At 47.0% G+C, this 21,134-nt stretch overlaps 1 protein-coding gene across 4 annotated transcripts in view; it reads left to right on the top strand.

Moving 5' to 3' along the window:
- Window positions 1–371: 371 nt before the first annotated feature.
- IHO1 (interactor of HORMAD1 1) overlaps window positions 372–21,134 on the top strand; it is a 58,540-nt gene continuing 37,777 nt past the window's right edge. Inside the window, exons 1-3 of one of the 4 annotated variants that reach the window (XM_054550761.2) lie at window positions 390–489; window positions 626–785; window positions 12,531–12,601. In XM_054550761.2, coding sequence (XP_054406736.1) covers window positions 12,546–12,601 — 56 coding nt within the window. In that variant the 5' untranslated portion in view covers window positions 390–489; window positions 626–785; window positions 12,531–12,545. Of the gene's footprint in view, window positions 786–8,570; window positions 9,592–12,530; window positions 12,602–21,134 lie in introns of those variants that run through there. The other 3 variants (XM_002813755.5, XM_054550763.2, XM_054550764.2) reach the window with 3 other exon arrangements.

Below are 21,134 nucleotides of genomic sequence, written 5' to 3'. Positions count from 1 at the left end.
TGTAGGTCGAGCGACAAGTGAGTAGATCTGCACGCCAGGTGGGCCGAGGGTGGCCATTCCGGCGTGAGTGTGGGGGTGTGAGGGAACGTTGCATGGGGTGCACGTGGGCTGGGTGTGGCGTGCAGCGGTGTGGCGCCAGGCAGGCAGCTTGGCGGGGCCCACGATCAGCGCGGTTGAGACCATTAGTACAGTTAAAACCGTTAGCTGTCTGTCGCGGCGAGGGCGGGGCCCTGGGGACTGGACGGAATCCCAGTTGGTCAGAGGAGACCCTGGGGGCGGGGCCGCGCGTGCTGCCATTAGGACAGTTAAAACCGTTAGCTGCCTGTCGTGGAGGGGCGGGGCCCTGGGACGGGACGGAATCCCTATTGGTCAGAAGAGGACCTGGGGGCGGGGCCGCGCGTGCGGTGGCAGCGGCAGCGGCAGCGGGACGCGGCCACCTCGAAGCCAAGTCAGGGCAGCCCCAGGTCGGGCGCGCGCCAGCAGCCAGAGGTGGGGACAGGAGGGCTTTGGGCAGGGTGGGTTGGGGGAAGGCGGGGGGAGGAGCTGAGGAGCCGGATGGGGCAGTGGGTCTGGGTTCAGGATACCAGCGGTCCTCCCGGGCTTTCCCGGGACGTTGGTCTTGTAGTCCCTCCCCTGCCCTTTCTTTCCCTATGGCGATGGCCGCTCTGGCTCTTGAAGGAGGCTTCACTTTCGCGCTTATCCTTGGAGAGCAGTTTTCATCCGATTCGCAGGGGTCCGCGACCTCCTATCCCAGATCCCCGCCTGGAGTTGAGGAGTGAGACCAGGTACGCCCCGGGAGCCAGAGAGAGCGGAGACCCAGAGAAGCCCGCTGGGATTTCTCTTTGATTATAAGTAGGGAAAACCCTGTGAGGCCTCTGGAAAGACATCAGAAGGATTTAGTCTAGGAGCTCAGAGCGTGTCTCCAGGTGGAGAAGAGGCGGAAAATGAGAGAAGACGGCCGGCCATTGGTGTTTGAGGCGGGCCTGTGGCCACAGGGGGCCTGAAGTCTGAGTAAGAGACCTGCTTTTTTCTGCTAGAACTTTCTGCAGTGGAGGAACAGGAGGGGCACCTCGAGGGCCTCACATCGCAGCCTCAAGAGTCTCGCAGTAGGCCGGCCGCGGTGGCTTACGCCACAGTTTGGGAGGCTGAGGCAGGCGGATCTCCTGAGGTCAGGAGCTCGAGACCAGCCTGGCCAACATGGCGAAACCCCGTCTCTACTAAAAATACAAAAATTAGCTGGGCGTGGTGGCGCATGCCTGTAATCCCAGCTACTTGGGAGGCTGAGGCAGGAGAATATCTAGAACCTGGGAGGCGGAGGTGGCAGTGAGCTGAGATCGCGCCACTGCACTCCAGCCTGGGCGACAGAGTGAGACTCGGTCTCAAAAAAAAAAAAAGAAAGGAAAAAAAGATTGTCGCAGTAGAGTTGACGACGGTGGTCAGATGGGGTAGTCCATGCCACTCGGGGCGGCCCTCTCTCTCTCACGTGTTCCTCCCTTGTGTACCCACCCAGCCAGGGCCCTTCCCTTGTATATAGTTCCATTCCTTGCATGCACTCAACTTTTTCTCCCCTTTTATGCTTCCTTTAATAGGAAAGAGAGTGAGAGGTGAAAGTTTTTAATCTGTGCATTTCAGTTTTCATTTACCTTGGAATGACCGTGTTCCACCTTAGAACGAATACCTCTTTGTTACTAGTGCTGTACTAGCATCTTCAAGGAGAGCTTTAGAGAGATGGGATTTCCATCCTCTGGGAATTTAAAAGCCTATACAGGTAGCATGGAGATAAATACATGTACAAAAGAGAGATGAACCTGAGTTTGAGTACATCAAGCCCCAGCTGGTTTTTAGACATATTGAGAATAAGGGTGTACTTACCACAGTGTTTTGTTTTTTTTTTTTGAGACGGAGTCTTGCTTTGTTGCCCAGGCTGGAGTGCAGTGGCACGATCTCTGCTCACTGCAAGCTCTGCCTCCTGGGTTCGCACCATTCTCCTGCCTCAGCCTCCCAAGTAGCTGGGGCCACAGGCACCCGCCACCACGCCCAGCTAATTTTTTGTATTTTTAGTAGAAACGGGGTTTCACCATGTTAGCCAGGATGGTCTCGATCTCCTGACCTCGTGATCCGCCTTTCTCGGCCTCCCAAAGTGCTGGGATTACAGGCATGAGCCACCCCGCCCGGCCACTTACCACAATTTTTAAAAATTGGGCCAGGTTGGCTGTGCGCCGTGGCTCATGCCTGTAATCCCAACACTTTGGGAGGCCAAGACGGGTGGATCACCTGAGGTCAGAAGTTCAAGACCCAGAAGTTCAAGACCAGCCTGGCCAACATGGTGAAACCCTGTCTCTACTAAAAATACAAAAATTAGCCAGGTGTGGTAGCACATGCCTGTAATCCCAGCTACTTGGGAGGCTGAGTCAGGAGAATCACTTGAACCTGGGAGACGGAGGTTGCAGTGAGCCAAGATCGCGCCACTCCACTCCAGGCTGGTCGACAAAGCGAGACTGCGTCCCAAAAAAAATTGGGCTGGGTGTGGTGGCTCATGCCTGTAAATCACAGCACTTTGGGAGGCCGAGGTGGGTGAATCACTTGAGCTCAGGAGCGTGAGACCTGCCAGAGCAACATGGTAAACCTCTGCCTCTACCAAAAACACAAAAAATTAGCCAGGTATGATGGCGTGCACCTGTGGTCCAAGCTACTCAGGAGTTTTGAGTTGGGAAGATTGCTTGAGCCTGGTAGGTGGAGGTTGTAGTGAGCCAAGATCGCAACATTGCACTCCAACCTGGTTAATAGAGTGAAGCCCCATCTCAAAAGGAAAGAAAACCATATATTTTAAATTTGTGACTATTTGGCATGTTTTGCTCCACAAAATCTAGTTGTAATTTAGTTCCCAAGTTTTTAACTCATTAAACAATAAATGTTTTCTGAGCTCCTATTATGTTCCAGGAATGATTTTTAGGTTCTAGGGCTGTAGTAGTAAATAAAGCAAAAATTATTGTCCTCAAAAGAGCTTAATATTGCATTCTAGTAAACATGGATATCTGTAGAGACAGAAAAGACAAGTTAATAGAATATATAGTGTATTAGAATGATGTGTTGCAGAGAAAAAAGCAGGGGAGAGCCGTAGTGATTGTCAAGAGGTTACTTCTTTTTAATTTTTTTTTTTTTTTTTTGAGAAGAGACTTGCTCTGTCGCCCAGGCTGGAGTGCAGTGGCGCGATCTCTGCTCACTGCAAGCTCTGTCTCCTGGGTTCGCCTGCCTCAGCCTCCCGAGTAGTTGGGACCACAGGCAGCTGACACCATGCCCGGCTAATTTTTTTTGTGTGTGTGTGCGTGGTTTTTGTTTTTTTTTTTTGTATTTTTAGTAGAGATGGAGTTTCACCATGTTAGCCAGGATGGTCTTGATCTCCTGCCCTCGTGATCTGCCCACCTCGGCCTCCCAAAGTGCTGGGATTAACAGGCGTGAACCACCGCACCCAGCCAATTATTTTATTTTTATTTTTTTCAGATAGAGTCTCGCTCTCTCACCCAGGCTGGAGTGCAATGGCGCAGTCTCGGCTCACTGCGACCTCCGCCTCCTGGGTTCAAGCAATTCTCCTGCCTCAGCCTCCCAAGTAGTTGGAACTACAGGTGTGGACTACCATGTCCAGCTAATTTTTTGTATTTTTTTAGTAGAGATGGGGTTTCACCATGTTGCCCAGGTGGGTCTCGAACTCCAGAGCTCAGACAATCCTCCTGCCTTGGCCTCACAAAGTGCTAGGATTACAGGTGTGAGCTACCACTCCTGGCCTAGAGGTTACAAGTTTGAATAAGTAATTTGAAGGAGATGGAGTTGTCTGTCATGCTGATATCTGAGGGAGGAGTGCACCAAAATGAGGGTGCAGCATGCAAAAGCGACATGAAACTGCTTGTGCCCAGCAAGGGAGAACAACAGTGAGGAGCCCCATAAGAGGCATGCAACCAGGGTATAGATGGGAATGGTGGAGGGCTATGGGGAGATTACAGATGCCCCTGTGGGTAATCATAGATAATTCTGGCTTTTATTTTGTGTAGGGTAAGAGCAGTGGAGGATTTGAGCGGAAGGATGATGTGATCTGACTTAGGGTTACTGTAACTCTGGCTGCTTTGTAGGGAAGAGACTGGAGTGGGACAAGGGTGAAATCAGGGAGAGTGGCTAGGAGGCCATTGCAATAATCCAGGCTGGTAGCAGTGGAGTAGGGTTGCCGCATTTAGCAAATAAAAATACAGGATACCCAGTTAAATTTGAATTTAAGGTAAACAATATTTTTTGTATGTCTCATGTAACATTGGGAAATTCAAATTTTACTTGGTATTCTATTTTATCTGGCAACCTCCAGTTGCCAGAAAGGAGGGAGTGAGGAGTGGTCAAATTCTAGATATATTTTGAAGGAATTAGTATGGTATTTGCTGACAGATTGGATGTGAGACTAAGAAAAGGGAATTGAGGAAGACTTAGATTTTGGCCTGAGCACCTGGAAGATGGAATTGTCCTTAAATAAAATGGGAAGACCACAGGAGGAGAGTGTTTAGGGGAAGTTATGAGGATCTTGGCTTTGAACATTGTCTTAGTCCGTTTTGTGTTGCTATAACTGAATACCACAGCTAGGTGATTTAAATAAATTTATTTCTCACAGTTTTTGAGGCTAGAAAGTTCAATATCAAGGTACCAGTATCTGGAGCTCACTTTTATAACAACCCACTCTAGTGATAATGAACTCACTTCTGAATGCACTCCAGTTTACCCACTTAGATTAATCTATTCATGAGGCTGGAGTCCTCATGGCCTAATCACCTCTTAACAGTCCTACCTCTTAATACTATCACAATGGTAATTAAATTTCAACATAAGTTTTTGGGGGGACATTTAAAACATAGCATTCAGCCACATGGATTCAGCATGTGAAAGCTGCATATATGGAGGGCCAGTTTTTCATATATATTAGTTCTGCAGGGCTGGCTTCTAGACTTGAGTGTGTGTGGATTTTGGTATATTGTTGGGGTCGGGCTGTGTCCTGGAACCAATCCCCTACATATGCAGAGGGACAACTGTAGTTCCCTTAACTGAGGTTAATGATTACTAGTTATGTGAAGGGATCCCCCCAAAATTTTATACTTTCCTTCTGAAAGAATTTTGGTGATAAGGAGCTGTAATCTGAAAGGGGCTTTTTCTGAGAGCTTATGGAGGAAAGTAAGGCAGATGAAATAAGGCTTTGTTGGGGAAGATGTTACCAGAAAGGGGTCCCAGTCCAGACTCCAAGAAAGGGGTCTTGGATGTCTCACAAGAAAATTTGGAGCAAGTCCACAGAGTAGAGTGAAAGCAAGTTTATTAAGAAAATAAAGAACTGGGCTGGGCGCGGTGGCTCACGCCTGTAATCCCAGCACTTTGGGAGGCTGATGTGGGCAGATCACAAGGTCAGGAGTTGAAGATCAGCCTGGCCAATGTGGTGAAACCCCATCTCTACTAAAAAAAAATACAAAAAATTAGTCGGGTGTGGTGGCAGGTACCTGTAGTCCCAGCTACTTAGGAGGCTGAGGCAAGAGAATCACTTGAACCTGGAAGGCGGAGGTTGCAGTGAGCTGAGATTGTGCCACTGCACTCCAGCCTGGGCAACAGAGTAAGACTCTGTCTCAAAAAAAAAAAAAAAAAAGTAAAGAACTAAAGGAATGGCTACTCCATAGAGCAGCCCCAAAAGCTGCTGGTTGGCTATTTTTATGGTTATTTCTTGATCATATGCTAAACAAGGGGTGGATTATTCATCAATTTTCTGGGAAAGGGGTGGAGATTTCTAAGAACAGGGTTCCTCTTCCTTTTAGATCATATAGGGTAACTTCTGGGTGTTGCCATGGCATTTGTAAACTGTCATAGCGCTGGTTGAAGTGTCTTTTTAGCATGCTAATGCGTTATAATTAGCTATGATATGCGGTGAGGACGAGCAGAGGTCACTTTTTTTTTTTTTTTTTGAGACGCTGTCACCCAAGCTGGAGTGCAGTGGTGCAATCTCTGCTCACTGCAACCTCCGCCTTCTGGTTTCAAGCGATTCTCCTACCTCAGCCTCCTGAGGAGCTGAGATTACAGGCGCGTACCAACACGCCTGGCGAATTTTTGTATATTTTTAGTAGAGATGGGGTTCCACCATGTTGACCAGGCTGGTCTCGAATTGCTGACCTTGAGTGCTGCGATTACAGGCGTGAATCACTATGCCTGGCCTTAATTTTTTTTTTTTTTTTTTGAGACAGAGTTTGCTCTGTTACCCAGGCTGGAGTGTGGAGTACAGTGGCACAATCTCGGCTCATTGCAACCTCCACCTCCTGGTTCAAGCTTTTCTTCTGCCTCAGCCTCCTGAGTAGCTGGGATTACAGGAGTGAGCCACTGCACCTGGGCAATTTTTTTTTTTTTTTTTTTTTTTTTGTGAGACGGAGTCTCGCTCTGTCGCCCAGGCTGGAGTGCAATGGCGCAATCTCGGCTCACTGCCACCTCCGCCTCCTGGGTTCAAGCAATTCTCTTGCCTCAGCCTCCTGAGTAGCTGGGACTACAGGCATGTGCCACCACGTCCAGCTAATTTTTGTATTTTTTTTTGTTTTCTTTTTTTTCTTTTTGAGACAGAGTCTCGCTCTGTCGCCCAGGCTGGAGTGCAGTAGCGTGATCTCAGCTCACTGCAAGCTCTGCTTCCCGGGTTCGCGCCATTCTTCTGCCTCAGCCTCCCAAGTAGGTGGGACTACAGGCGCCCACCACCATGCCTGGCTAATTTTTTTGTATTTTTAGTAGAGACGGGGTTTCACCATGTTAGCCAGGATGGTCTCGATCTCCTGACCTCATGATCCACCTGCCTCAGCCTCCCAAAGTGCTGGGATTACAGGCATGAGCCACTGCGCCCAGCAATTTTTGTATTTTTAGTAGAGATGGGGTTTCACCATATTGGTGAGGCTGGTCTTGAACTCTTGACCTCATGATCCACCCACCTCGGCCTTCCAAAGTTCTGGGATTACAGGCGTGAGCCGCCGCTCCTGGCCATTTTTGTATTTTTAATAGAGATGGGGTTTCACCATGTTGGCCAGGCTGGTCTTGAACTCCTGACCTCAAGTTATCCGCCCACCTCAGCCTCCCAAAGTTCTAGGATTACAGGTGTGAGCCACCGCCCCTGGCCATTTTTGTATTTTTAAAAGAGACGGGGTTTCACCATGTTGGCCAGGCTGGTCTCAAACTCCTGATCTCAAGTGATCCACCCATCTCGACCTCCCGAAGTGTTGGGATTACAGGCATGACCGCTGTGCCCGGCCCAGAGGTCGTTTTAATTGCCATCTTGGATTTGGCGGGTTTTGGCCAGCAACTTTCCTGCATTTTTTGTGATGAGCAGGGACTTTGTGACCTGTATCGTTGCTGACCTATCTCATCCTGTCACTAAGAATGCCTAACCTCCTGAGAAGGCAGCTCAGTCCCAGCTTCATTTTACCTAGTCCCTACTCAAGATAGAATTGCTCTGGTTCAAATGCCTCTGACAGGCTGGGTGCAGTGGCTCACACCTGTCATCTCAGCCCTTTGGGAGGCCAAGGAGGGTGGATCACCTGAGGTCAGAAGTTCAAGACCCAGAAGTTCATGACCAGCCTGGCCGACATGGTGAAACCCTGTCTGTACTAAAAATACAAAAATTAGCTAGGTATGGTGGCAGATGCCTGTAATCCCAACTACTTGGGAGGCTAAGGCAGGAGAATTGCTTGAACACAGGAGGCAAATGTTGCAGTGAGCCGAGATCGTGCCATTGCACTCCAGCCTGAGTGACAGAGCAAGACTCTGTCTCAAAAAAAAAAAAAAGCCTCTGACAAAAAATGTGTGGAATACAGGTGGACAGATGAAAGTGGGTTAGGAAAAGCCAAGCTCATCTGCTTTAGTTTTTTACTTGATGACTGGTTATGTTATTACCTTGTTTCATGTTGAAACTAGATCATGCATCAGCCAGCCCTGTGTTCTCAGAGCATTTTTTTCTTTCTGGTGAGGTTTTTTTTTTTTTTTTTTGAGACGGAGTCTCACTCTGTCTCTAGGCGGGAGTGCAGTGGTGTGATCTCGGCTCACTGCAAACTCTGCCCCCCAGGTTCAGGGGATTCTCCTGCCTCAGCCTCCTGAGTAGCTGGGACTACAGGTGCAAGCCACCACGCCCAGCTAATTTTTGTATTTTTAATAGAGACAGGGTTTCACCATGTTGGCCTGGAGGGTCTCGATCTTTTGACCTCGTGATCTGCCCACCTCGGCCTCCCAAAGTGCTGGGATTACAGGCGTGATCTGGTGAGTTTTAGTCCTTGTAACTCATGCTGCATATTTTAGATGCTACCGATTTAATACTGGAATATTAACCATGTATTCTGCAATATAATTTGTAGCATACCTTAATCTGCCACTATTTAAAATTGTGATTGTTTCTAAAGAAATGTCTGTTTTTCAGCCCTGTAAATGTTTAAAAATTTCTAGCCTTTTCCTTAAAAATAGTCCTCATGATTCCTTTATTAATTTCTACATATAATATTTTTTTCTTTTTTTTTTTTTTTGAGATGGAGTCTCGCTCTGTCACCCATGGTGGAGTGCAGTGGTGCGATCTCGGTTCACTGCAAGCTCCGCTTCCCGGGTTCACGCCATTCTCCTGCCTCAGCCTCCCAAGTAGCTGGGACTACAGGCCCCCGCCACCACGCCCAGCTAATTTTTGTATTTTTAGTAGAGACGGTGTTTCACTGCGTTAGCCAGGATGGTCTCGATCTCCTGACCTTGTGATCCGCCCGCCTCGGCCTCCCAAAGTGCTGGGATTATAGGCGTGAGCCACCACGCTCGGCCAAATTTCTACATATAATATTGCTAAATCAGTTTGGGTTCAGCAATAACTTGTATCTCTTAAGGGAAACATGCTTTTCTGTGTGTTCTTGCTCTGCACACAATTATTTCTTTCTGCCACTATGGAATAAGCAGACCTCCATGACAATGCAATTTAGTTCCCTAAAACAGGGTTCTCCAACACCTAGGCCCCAGACCAGTACCAGTCAGTCCATGGCTTGTTAGGAACCAGGCCACACAGCAGGAGGTGAGCAGTGGACCAGCCTGAGCTCTATCTCCTGTCAGGTCAGTGGCAGCATTAGATTCTCATAGGAGTGTGCATGAACCCTATTGTGAACTGCACATGCAAGGGATCTAGGTTGTGCACTCGTTATGAGACTCTAATGCCTGATGATCTGAGGTGGAACAATTTCATCTTGAAACCATCCCCAACCCCACCCACAACCAATGTCCATGGAAAAATTGTATTCCACAAAACTTGTCCCTGGTGCCAAAAAGGTTGGGAACTGCTGCCCTAGGACTCAAGGTCAGAGACCTAATGCCTGAGGGAAGAGAGTTTGCTTTCCATCCTGAGAAATCACCCTTAGCCATATTTTGCTAATTTGACCCATAATCACCTCTATGTGTTTTTTGATCTTTATTCAGCTAACAAAGAACTTGCTTACTTTGCTCCTATTCTGTTTTCCCCACTTATGCTGTCCAGAGTTGCAGCCTTCGTAAATTTATACATCAACATCTCAAAATCCACCACCAACAGAGAGGGTACGTGGAGCTTGATCCACTCAGGAGCAAGGAACAGTGTACTTTTTCTGTAAACCATTGGAAAACTCCATACTTCATAGAAAGTATAAAATTGGATGACCTAAAGACCTCTTGTGTGGTAGGGGTTGACCAGTCATGACTGAATATAACTGACAGCTTCCTGACCTTTGTAGGACATCTTTCTTCTGGTTGAATTCTGGGAAGATGGACATCTCAGGTTTGGGTAAACCATGTGGTAAACACAGACATGCTGCACAAGTAAAGGCAGGATAACTAATCAAAAGGAAGAAATGTTACTTCATCTTCTACCACACATATATTGAATCTCTCCTGTTTAATCCAGTTAACTGGAGTTGCTGGTTTCATTTTCAACAGTAAGGGGGGAGTTTGGTCATGTAGTCTGAGAGAGACTACCTTTTTTACCTTCTAGTCATACAGGACCTCCTTAGATTCACCCCTTTGATGCTGGCACACTGTCTCATACCTGGAACTATAAGGGCCTTTTAAATGCTTGCATTTCTGGCTGGGCACAGTGGCTTACGCCTGTAATCCCAGCACTTTGGGAGGCCAAGGCAGGTGGATCACTTGAGGTCAGGAGTTCGAGCCCAGCCTGGTCAACATGGTGAGACCCTGTGTCTACTAAAAAAAAAAAAAAATTAGCCAGGAGTGACAGCACATGCCTGTAATCTTGGCTACTCAGGAGGCTGAGGCAGGAGAATGGCTTGAGCCTGGGAGGCAGAGGTTGCAGTGAGCTAAGATAACACCACTGCATTTCAGCCTGCGTGACAGAGTGGGACTTCATCTAAAAAAAAAGGCTTGTATTTCTAATTCCATGAGTATAAGGTATTTTGAACTTTATATGTATTCGCAAAAAGCAAATGACATGTCTTTTTTTTTTGAGAAGGAGTCTCGCACTGTGGCCCAGGCTGGAGTGCAGTGGTGTGATCTTGGCTCACTGCAAGCTCTGCCTCCCGGGTTCACGCCATTTTCCTGCCTCAGCCTCCCAAGTAGCTGGGACTACAGGTGCCTGCCACCATGCCTGGCTAATTTTTTGTATTGTTTTAGTAGAGACAGGGTTTCACCGTGTTAACCAGGATGGTCTTGATCTCCTGACCTCGTAATCCACCTGCCTCGGCCTCCCAAAGTGCTGGGATTACAGGCATGAGCCACCATGCCCGGCCTCTTTCTTTCTTTCTTTTTTTTTTTAAGAGACAGGGTCTTGCTTTGTTGCCTGGGCTGGAGTACAGTGGTGGGATCGCAGTTTACTGAAGCCTTGAATTCCTGGGCTCAAGTGTTCCTGCCGCCTCAGCCTCCCAAGTAGCTGAGACTACAGGTGTATGTCGCCATGCCTAGCTTGTTTATTTATTTAAATTTTTTATTTTTAATTTTTTGACATAGTTTGAGAGATAATTTTTTGAGATTTTTTTTTCTCCGTCACCCAAGCTGGAGTACAGTGGCACAATCTTAGCTCACTACAGCCTTGACCTCTTGGGCTCAAGTGATCCTCCCATCTCAGCCTCCCAAGTAGGTGGGACTATAGGCTTGTGCCACCACACCCTGCTAATTTTTTTTTTTTTTTTGAGGCGGAGTCTCACTTGATCGCCCAGGCTGGAGTGCAGTGGCACGATCTCGGCTCACTGCAACCTCTGCCTCCCCGGTTCCAGTGATTCTCCTGCCTCAGCCTCCTGAGTAGCTGGGATTACAGGCACCCGCCACCACGCCCAGCTAATTTTTTGTATTTTTAGTAGAGACAGGGTTTCTTCATGTTGGCCAGGCTGGTCTCAAACTCCTGACCTCAAATGATCCACCTGCCTCTGCCTCCCGAAGTGCAGGGATTACAGGTGTGAGCCACTGCGCCCGGCTTTTTTTTTTTTTTTCCTGATGGAGTCTCACTCTGTCACCCCAGGCTGGAGTGCAGTGGTGTGACCTTGGCTCACTGCAACCTCTGCCTCCTGGGTTCAAGCAATTCTCCTGCCTCAGCCTCCCAAATAGCTGGGACTACAGGCACGTCCCACCACGCCCAGGTAATTTTTGTATTTTTAGTAGATAGGTATAACAGGGTTTCACCATGTTAGCCAGGATGGTCTTGATCTCCTGACCTAGTGATCCACCTGCCTCGGTCTCCCAAAGTGCTGGGATTACAGACGTGAGCCACTGCGCCTGGCCTCTCCATTTAGTTCTTTTTTTTTTTTTTTTTTTGAGCTGGAGTCTGGCTCTGTCACCCAGGCTGGAGTGCAGTGGCGCAATCTCGGCTCACTGCAAGCTCCACCTCCTGGGTTCATGCCATTCTCCTGCCGCAGCCTCCTGAGTAGCTGGGACTACAGGCACCCACCACCACGCCTGGCTAATTTTTTGTATTTTTTAGTAGAGACGGAGTTTCACTGTGTTAGCCACGATGGTCTTGATCTCCTGCCCTAGTGATCCGCCCTCCTCGGCTTCCCAAAGTGCTGGGATTACAGGCGTGAGCCACTGCGCCCGGCTTCCATTTAGTTCTAATTTGATTTCTGTCATCAGAGTTTTGTAGTTTTCCTCATATAGATATTGTATGTATTTTGTCACAGTTATACCTAAGTATTTCTTTTTTGGGGGTGCAAATATAAATGGTTTTGTGTTTCTATTTATTTACTTATTTTTTTTGAGACAGTGGTGTGATACAAAAATTAGCCGGGCGTGGTGGCAGGTGCTTGTAATCCCAGCTACTCAGGAGAATTGCTTGAACCTAGGAGGCAAAGGTTGCAGTGAGCCGAGATCGAGTCACAGCACTCCAGACTGGGTGACAAGAGCAAAACTCCATCTCAAAAAAAAAAAAAAGAAATTTTCACTAATTGGATGGGAATATAGCTGCTGGAATGTATTCATGTACATATGATAGTCACTAGTAATCTTTGGAAAAAATTATACTGTTAACTTTCTTAATATTCATCTGTTCTTTCTAATAGGTATAACTATAAGAAATGAATTTTAATGTCTGGAATATCAAAGAGATGCTCAGTATTCCTTCAGGCTCTGGGTAAGTTTTCTGGTTATATTGTCTGATCCTTAAGAGGATTTTCTGGCCGGGCATGGTGGCTCACATCTGTAATCCCAGCACTTTGGGAGGCCAAGGCGGGCAGATCACAAGGTCAGGAGATCGAGACCATCCTGGCTAACACAGTGAAACCCCGTCTCTACTAAAAATACAAAAAAATTTAGCCGGGCGTGGTGGCGGGTGCCTATAGTCCCAGCTACTCAGGAGGCTGAGGCAGGAGAATGGCATGAACCTGGGAGGTAGAGCTTGCAGTGAGCCGAGATTGTGCCACTGCACTCCAGCCTGGGTGACAGAGCAAGACTCCATCTCAAAAAATAAATAAATAAATAAAAGGATTTTCTAGTTCCATTGATTTCATAGAAAAAGGGTTCCTGGTCAGGCGTGGTAGCTCACACCTATAATCCCAGCACTTTGGGAGGCCCAGGTGGGTGGATCACCTGAGGTCAGGCGTTCACGACTAGCTTGACCAACGTGGCAAAACCCCAACTCCACTAAAAAAAATACAAAAATTAGCCGGGCAAGGTGGTGCGCACCTGTAATCTCAACTACTGGGGAGGCTGAGGCAGAAGAACTGCTTGAACCTGGGAGGCAGAGTTTGTGGTGGGCCGAGATTGCACCACTGCACTCTAGCCTGGACAACAGAGTGAGACTCAATCTCAAAAAAAGAAAAAAAAAAAAAAGAGGGTTCCCTTCCCATTAGGTTATAATAATGGAAGTGTGTCCAGAGTTGGTGGGTTCTTGGTTTCCCTGACTTCAAGAATGAGGCCGCAGACCCTTGCGGTGAGTGTTACAGTTCTTAAAAGCGGCACGTCTGGAGTTTGTTCCCTCTGATGTTAGGATGTGTTTGGAATTTCTTCCTTTTGGTGGGTTTGGGGTCTTGCTGGCTCAGGAGTGAAGCTGCAGACCTTTGTGGTGAGTGTTACAGCTTATAAAGGCAGTGCGGACCCAAAAATTGAGCAGGAGCAAGATTTATTGCAAAGAGTGAAAGAACAAAGCTTCCACAGTGTGGAACAGGACCTGAGCGGGTTGCCACTGCTGGCTCGAGCAGCCTGCTTTTATTCCCTTATCTGGCCCCACCCACATCCTGCTGATTGGTCCATTTTACAGAGAGCTGATCGGTTTGTTTTACAGAGAGCTGATTGGTCCGTTTTGACAGGGTGCTGATTGGTGTGTTCACAATCCCTGAGCTAGACACAAAAGTTCTCCAAGTCCCCACAAGAGCACTGATTGGTGCATTTACAAACCTTGAGCTAGACACAGGATGATGATTGGTGTGTTTGCAAACCTTGAGCTAGACACAGAGTGCTGATTGGTGTATTTACAATCCCTTAGCCAGACATAAAGGCTCTCCAAGTCCCCACTAGATTAGCTAGACACAGAGCACTGATTGGTGCATTTACAAACCTTGAGCTAGACACAGAGTGCTGATTGGTGTATTTACAATTCCTTAGCTAGACATAAAGGTTCTCCAAGTCCCCGCCATATTAGCTAGATACAGAGTGCTGATTGGTGCATTTACAAACCTTGAGCTAGACACAGAGTGCTGATTGGTGTATCTACGATCCTTTAGCTAGACATAAAGTTTCTCCATGTCCCCACTAGACTCAGGAGCCCAGCTGGCTTCACCTAGTGGATCCTGCACTGGGGCCACAGGCAGAGCTGCCTGCCAGTCCCACGCCATGTGCCCACACTCCTCAGCCCTTGAGCACTTGATGGGACTGGGTGCCACGGAGCAGGGGGCGGTGCTTGTCGGGGAGGCTGGGGCTGCGTAGGAGCCCATGGTGGGCCGGCACTGCTGGAGGACCTGGTGCACCCTCCACAGCTGCTGGCCCAGGTGCTAAGCCCCTCACTGCCTGGGGGCAGCGGCGCAGGCTGGCCGCTCCGAGTGCAGGGCCCGCCGCGCCCATGCCCACCTGGAACTTGAGCTGGCCCACAAGTGCATGCGCAGCCCTGGTTCCTGCCCGTGCCTCTCCCTCACACCTCCCTGCAAGCAGAGGGAGCCAGCTCTGACCTCGGCCAGCCCAGAGAGGGGCTCCCATAGTGCAGCGGCAGGCTGAAGGGCTCCTCAAGCATGGCCAGAGTGGACGCCAAGGCCAAGGAAGCGCCGAGAGCAAGCGAGGGCTGCCAGCACGCTGTCACCTCTCAGAGGTACCCCATACAGACTCTTCTTCTCTTCCTCTCTTCTGTCTCTGCTGCATCTTGTGCTTTTTTTATTCTGTCCATTACAAAAGTGGTACGAATCCAGCTCTGTGTGTTAACTGAGTAATGACTTTGTATCTAGCACTGGGCCTGTTAGTGTCAGAGAAGGTCCAACATCTGGACACTCAGTCCAGTTGCGGCAACTGCTACTGAAATAGCAAGGAGCAAAATCGAGACAATGTTCAGATATATGTTCAGTTGTACGGTGCAATTTATAGGTACTGTGGAGATTAAGAGCCACTCTAGGTATTGACAAAGCTCATTGAGGTATTGTCCTCTCAACTACTCCACTAAGGTACTTACATTGGTGTCTACCATCCTGCAATAAGCCTGCCACTGCTAACTTAGTGAGTATGCCTGAGAAGTAGTGTATATTTAAGGGATTTGTAATTGCTTATGATATGTTCTTATCACCGGATAGTTTCTTTCCTCTTTAACACCTTCCTGAAGTTATCAATTGATCAGAAACCTAGAGCACTGTTTTTTTTTAATTTCTCAAAAAGAAAAAAATGCTTACAGTTGATAGGGAGTAGTGAAAAACTGTCTTTATTTCTAGATCATATATATATATATATTTTTTTTTTTTTTTGAGATGGAGTTTCACTCTTGTTGCCCAGGCTGGAGTGCAATGGCGCGGTCTCAGCTCACTGCAGCCTTCGCCTCCTGGGTTCAAGCAATTGTCTCACCTCAGCCTCCCAAGTAGCTGGGATTACAGGTGCCCGCCACCACACCCAGCTAATATTTGTATTTTTAGTAGACACGGGGTTTCACCATGTTGGAAAGTCTGATCTCAAACAACTGACCTCAGGTGATTCGCCCATCTTGGCCTCCCAAAGTGCTGGGATTACAGGCATGAGCCACTGTGCCCAGCAAATCTTCATTAAATCCAATTTGTCTGTTGGACTTTTTTGTTTTTGTTGCTGTTTGTTCCTTCGGTATCATATCCAAGATTGCCAAATACAATGTCATGAAGTTTTTGCCTTCTCTTTTTTTTTTTTTTTTTTTTTTTTGAGATGGCGTCTCACTCTGTTGCCCATGCTGGAGTTTAGTGGCACAATCTTGGCTCACTGCAACCTCTGCCTCCCAGGTTCAAGCAATCCTCCTGCCTTAGCGCCCCCCAGTAGCTGGGATTACAGGCATGCGCCACCATGCCCAGCTAATTTTTGTTTTTTTGTAGAGATGGGGTTTCGCTATGTTGGCCAGGCTGGTCTTGGGTATCCTGACCTCAGGTAATCCAACCGCCTCAGCCTCCCAAAATGCTGGGATTACAGGCGTGAGCCACCATGCCTGGCCTTCATAGTTTTAAGATATAAATCCTACATAATTTCAGTAGGCTCACAAAACTGTTCCCAGCCTACTAAGCCTAGCTAATTATTCTCTTTGGCCCAAGAGGAAAATCATAGAGAACTATTTTGAGCAATGATGATGTTACCCATATTATATGTTTGTAACCCATTACTTAGTTTATCTCAGGAAATGTTTCTGTTACCAAAACACCAGGGGTTCAGTCTAGGTCCTGCTGCTTGCCACACAGAAAGCCAATCACTGAGATGAGGAGTATTACCAAGGAAGAAGGCTTTAATTGGGTGCTACAGCCAAGGAGATGGGAGCTTAGCCTCAAATCCATCTCCCTGACTAAAATTAAGGGTTTATTTAGCAGGGAGGAAATGTAACAATTTGTAAGAAAACAAGAACTAGGGAGGGGCAAGGAGGCATCTGGTGTAGTGATCTGGTGAGTTTCAGTTATTTGATACTTTTTTGAGAGGCCTGAAGGTCCTTTCCTGAGGAAGGAACTCAGATAAACAAATGCAAGTTTCAAGCTTTAACAGGAGAAGGGTCAATTTCTACATTTATCCAAAAACAACTGTCTATGGGACTAGGGCTGGTTTCATTTCTGAGTAAAAATAATCACCCTTCTCTGTCCTGAACTATTAGAGTTTCTTTCTGTTTTAATAATAATGTTTATATCAAAATAGAAACAAGTAGTTTATATTAATATTATAAAGATTTCTTTGGCTCACAATATCTACTTATATGTTATCTAATTGCTTTGAATTTAACATTTGATAAAGGAATGATTTGTGTGTGTGTTTTAATGCAGCAGTCCCTAACCTTTTTGGTAACAGGGACCAGTTTGTGGAAGACAATTTTTCCACAGACCAGGATATGGAGAAATTGTTTTGGGATGATTCAAGTGCATTAGATTTATCATGCACTTTGTTTCTATTATTACATTGTAATATATAATGGAATAATTATGGTCAGGCACAGTGGCTCACACCTGTAATCCCAGCACTTTGGGAGGCTGAGGCAGGCATATTGCTTGAGGTCAGGAGTTTGAGACCTGCCTGGCCAACATGTTAACATGTTAAAATGTATTAACATTGTTAACAACAATGTTAATACGTTTTTTGTATTAACAAAAAATACAAAAATTAGCTGGGTGTGGTGGTGGGCTCCTGTAATCCCAGCTACCCGGGAGGCTGAGGCACGAGAATTGCTTAAATGTAAGGCCTAACACCATAAAAACCCTAGAAGGAAACCTAGGCAATACCATTTAGGACATAGGCATGGGCAAAGACTTCATGACTAAAACACCAAAAGCAATGGCAACAAAAGCCAAAATAGACAAATGGGATCTAACTAAACTAAAGAGCTATGCACAGCAAAAGAAATTATCATCAGAGTGAACAGGCAACCTACGGAATGGGAGAAATTTTTGCAATCTACACATCTGATAAAGGGCTAATATCCAGAATCTACAAAGAAATTAAACAAATTCACAAGAAAAAAAAAACATCAAAAAGTGGGCAAAGAATATGAACAGACACTTCTCAAAATAAGACATTTATGCAGTCAACAGACATATGCAGAAATGCTCATCATCATTTGTCATCAGAGAAATGCAAGTCAAAAACCACAATGAGATACCATCTCATGCCAGTTAGAATGGCGATCATTAAAAAGTCAGGAAACAACAGATGCTAGAGAGGATTTGGAGAAATAGGAACACTTTTACACTGTTGGTGGGAGTGTAAATTAGTTCAACCATTGTGGAAGGCAGTGTGGCAATTCCTCAAGGATCTAGAATAGAAATACCATTTGACTCAGCAATCCCATTACTGGGCATATACCTAAAGGATTATAAATCATTCTATGATAAAGACACATGCACATGTATATTTATTGTGGCACTATTAACAATAGCAAAGACTTGGAACTAACCCAAATGTTTATCGATGAGAGACTGGATTAAGAAAATGTGGCACATACACACCATGGAATGCTATGCAGCCATAAAAAAGGATGAGTTCATGTCCTTTTCAGGGACATGGGTAGAGCTGGAAACCATCATTCTAAGCAAACTATCACAAGGACAGAAAACCAAACACTGCATGTTCTCACTCAGGTGGGAGTTGAACAGTGAGAACACATGGACACAGGGCGGGGAACATCACACACCAGGGCTGGTTAGGGGGTGGGGGACTGGGGGAGGGATAGCATTAGGAGAAATACCTAATGTAAATGAGGAGTTGATGGGTGCAACAAACCAACATGGCACATGTATACCTAAGTAATAAACCTGCACATTGTGCACATGTACCCTAGGACTTAAAGTATAATAAAAGAAAAAAATTATACAGCTCACTGTGATGTAGAATTAGTGGGAGCTCTGAGCTTGCTTTCCTGCAACTAGACGGTCCCATTTGGGGGTGATGGGAGACAGTGACAGATCATCAGGCATCAGATTCTCATAAGGAGCACACAACCTAGATCCCTTGCATGTGCAGTTCACAATAGTGTTTGTGCTCCTGTGAGAATCTAATACTGGCACTGATCTGACAGAAGGCAGAGCTCAGATGGTAATAGAGACCAGCCTGGGCAACATGACTGTCAGTTCCCGGGTATGGGTCCAGCCCATGCTGAAGTCCAAGGGGAGTGGGTGGATAAGCAGAAAGAACATTTGGGGGTCTGTAGGCAGATGAATATGGTTTTATTCTGCAGCTTTCTCATTAGCAGCTTACTCTCACACTGGCTTTCTTATTAGCAGCTTACTCTCACACTGTCCGCCCTGTCTTGGCTGCTTGAGCTGGCTGCCCCCATGCGCAGCTGCGCAGCTGGCTCTCCCTTCCCTTCAGGGTCAGCAGCTTAACTCTTTCTCTGGGCACAAGCAAGCTGAGGTGTATCCTGGTTCCCGTCTGTCCGTCTGCAAAGAAGGACAGCTCCGGCTCTCTCTCTCTCTTTCTCTGGGTGCCAGCATGCCCACCATGTCAAGCCATGTTGAGCTGAGCCAAGCCAAGCCCCCAAGAGACCCCTGTACAGTGTCAGCAGTACAGTTAATACCTTTTTTTTTGAGACAGTCTTGCTCTTTCGCCCAGGCTGGAGTGCAGTGGTGCAATCTTGGCTCACTGCAGCCTCCGCCTCCTGGGTTCTAGTGATTCTCTTGCCTCAGCCTCCCAAGTAGCAGGGATTACAAGCATGTGCCACCACACCCGGCTAATTTTTGTATTTCTAGTAGAGATGGGATTTCATCATGTTGGTCAGGCTGATCTCAAACTCCTGACCTTATGATCTGCCCACCTTGACCTCTCAAAGTGCTGGGATTATAGGTGTGAGCCACTGCTCCTGGCTGCAGTTGTACCTTTTTCAGACAATAGTGGCATAGAGCCAAGTATGAACTTACACAAACAGGTTATATAACAAGTGGAGTTATGTGCTTGCACGCCAAACTTGCTGAGTCATGCAGGCCTGGATATCTGCCTCGGCCTATTCCTTGACTAAAGCACATCCATGTACCTTACAATGCCAAAACCCTGTCTCTATTAAAAAAAAAAAAAAAAATTAGCTGGGTGTGGTGGTACATGCCTACTAGGGAGGCTGAGTTGGGAGGATCACCTGAGCAGAGGTTGCAGTGAGATGAGATCATACCACTGCATTCCAGCCTGGGTGACAGAGCAAGATCCTGTCTCAAAAAATGAATAAAAAATAAGAGGCTCATGCTTGTAATCCCAGCACTTTGGGAGGCTTGAGGTCAGGAGTTTGAGACCAGCCTGGCCAACATGGTGAAACCCCATTGTTGGGAAAAGGCCCCCAAGTCTGGCCATAAATGGGCCTCAAAACTGGCCAAAAACAAAATCTCCACAGCAGTGTGACATGTTCGTGATGGCCTTGACGCCCATGCTGAAGGTTGTGGGTTTACCAGAATGAGGGCAAGGAACACCTCACCCACTCAGGGCAGAAAACTGCTTAAAGGCAATCCTAAACCACAAACAATAGCATGAGTGATCTGTGCCTTAAGGACATGTTCCTGCTGCAGATAACTAGCCAGAGCCCATCTCTTTGTTTTGACCCATCCCTTTGTTTCCCGTAAGGAATACTTTTAGTTAATCTATAATCTATAGAAATAATGCTTATCACTGGCTTGCTATCAATAAATATGTGGGTCAAACTCTGTTCGAGGCTGTCAGCTCTGAAGGCTGTGAGTCCCCTGATTTCCCATTCCATACTCTATATTTCTGTGTGTGTGTCTTTAATTCTTCTAGCGCCACTGGGTTAGGGTCTCCACGACCGAGCTGGTCTCAGCAAGTGGTGCCCATACGTGGGGCTCGAACCCTGGCCAAAGGGTCACCAGAGCAATGGTTGGAGAATGTGGAGCTAAGCTGGAGGACACCTGAGTAATCTTAAGCAATCCCTGTGGTGAATAAGAAGGGGAGCTCGGAAGCATCAGGGTAACAATGGGACAAGTGTGGGCTCTGGTTCGTTGCACCTTGGAACCTTTTCACACTAATGATGAGGAGGAAGGAAAGTATAACAAAGTAACAGAAGAGGTAACAGAGCGGGTTTGCTTGCCAGCTAAAGCTAAAGTGGTAAAGGAGGAAGAGTTTCATCCCTACCCTTCTGCACCCCCTCCTTATTTTAAAGAAAAAGAGTGGCCTGACCCTCCAGATCTTTCTTTTCTGGAGGACACTGGGCAAAAAGTGGTTGCCCCAGTGACTGTTTGAGCGGCTCCTTGAGCAACTGCTCTCAGTTCTATTCAGGCAGGAATTCAGCAAGCTAGACAAGAGGGTGATATAGGGGCTTGAAAGTTCTCTGTTAGGATATACCCCCCAGATCAACAGGGAAATATTATAGCTACATTTGAGCCTTTTCCTTTTAAATTCAGGAAATGCCATGAGGGTCCCGTCCCGTGCCCCATTCCAAACTGGGGCATTTCTGGCTCAGGCAATTCCCTCATCCATGTACAATGCCTGTCCCCGACCACAGCTGGTAGTGCCGCAGTAGATTTGTGTCCAGAATTTATTCCTTCCAGTGGGTT

This window comes from Pongo abelii, chromosome 2, assembly GCF_028885655.2.
Source record: "Pongo abelii isolate AG06213 chromosome 2, NHGRI_mPonAbe1-v2.0_pri, whole genome shotgun sequence".
Taxonomy (NCBI): domain Eukaryota; kingdom Metazoa; phylum Chordata; class Mammalia; order Primates; family Hominidae; genus Pongo; species Pongo abelii.
Note: the sequence above shows the minus strand (reverse complement) of the source record. Positions and strands in the feature narration are given on the sequence as shown.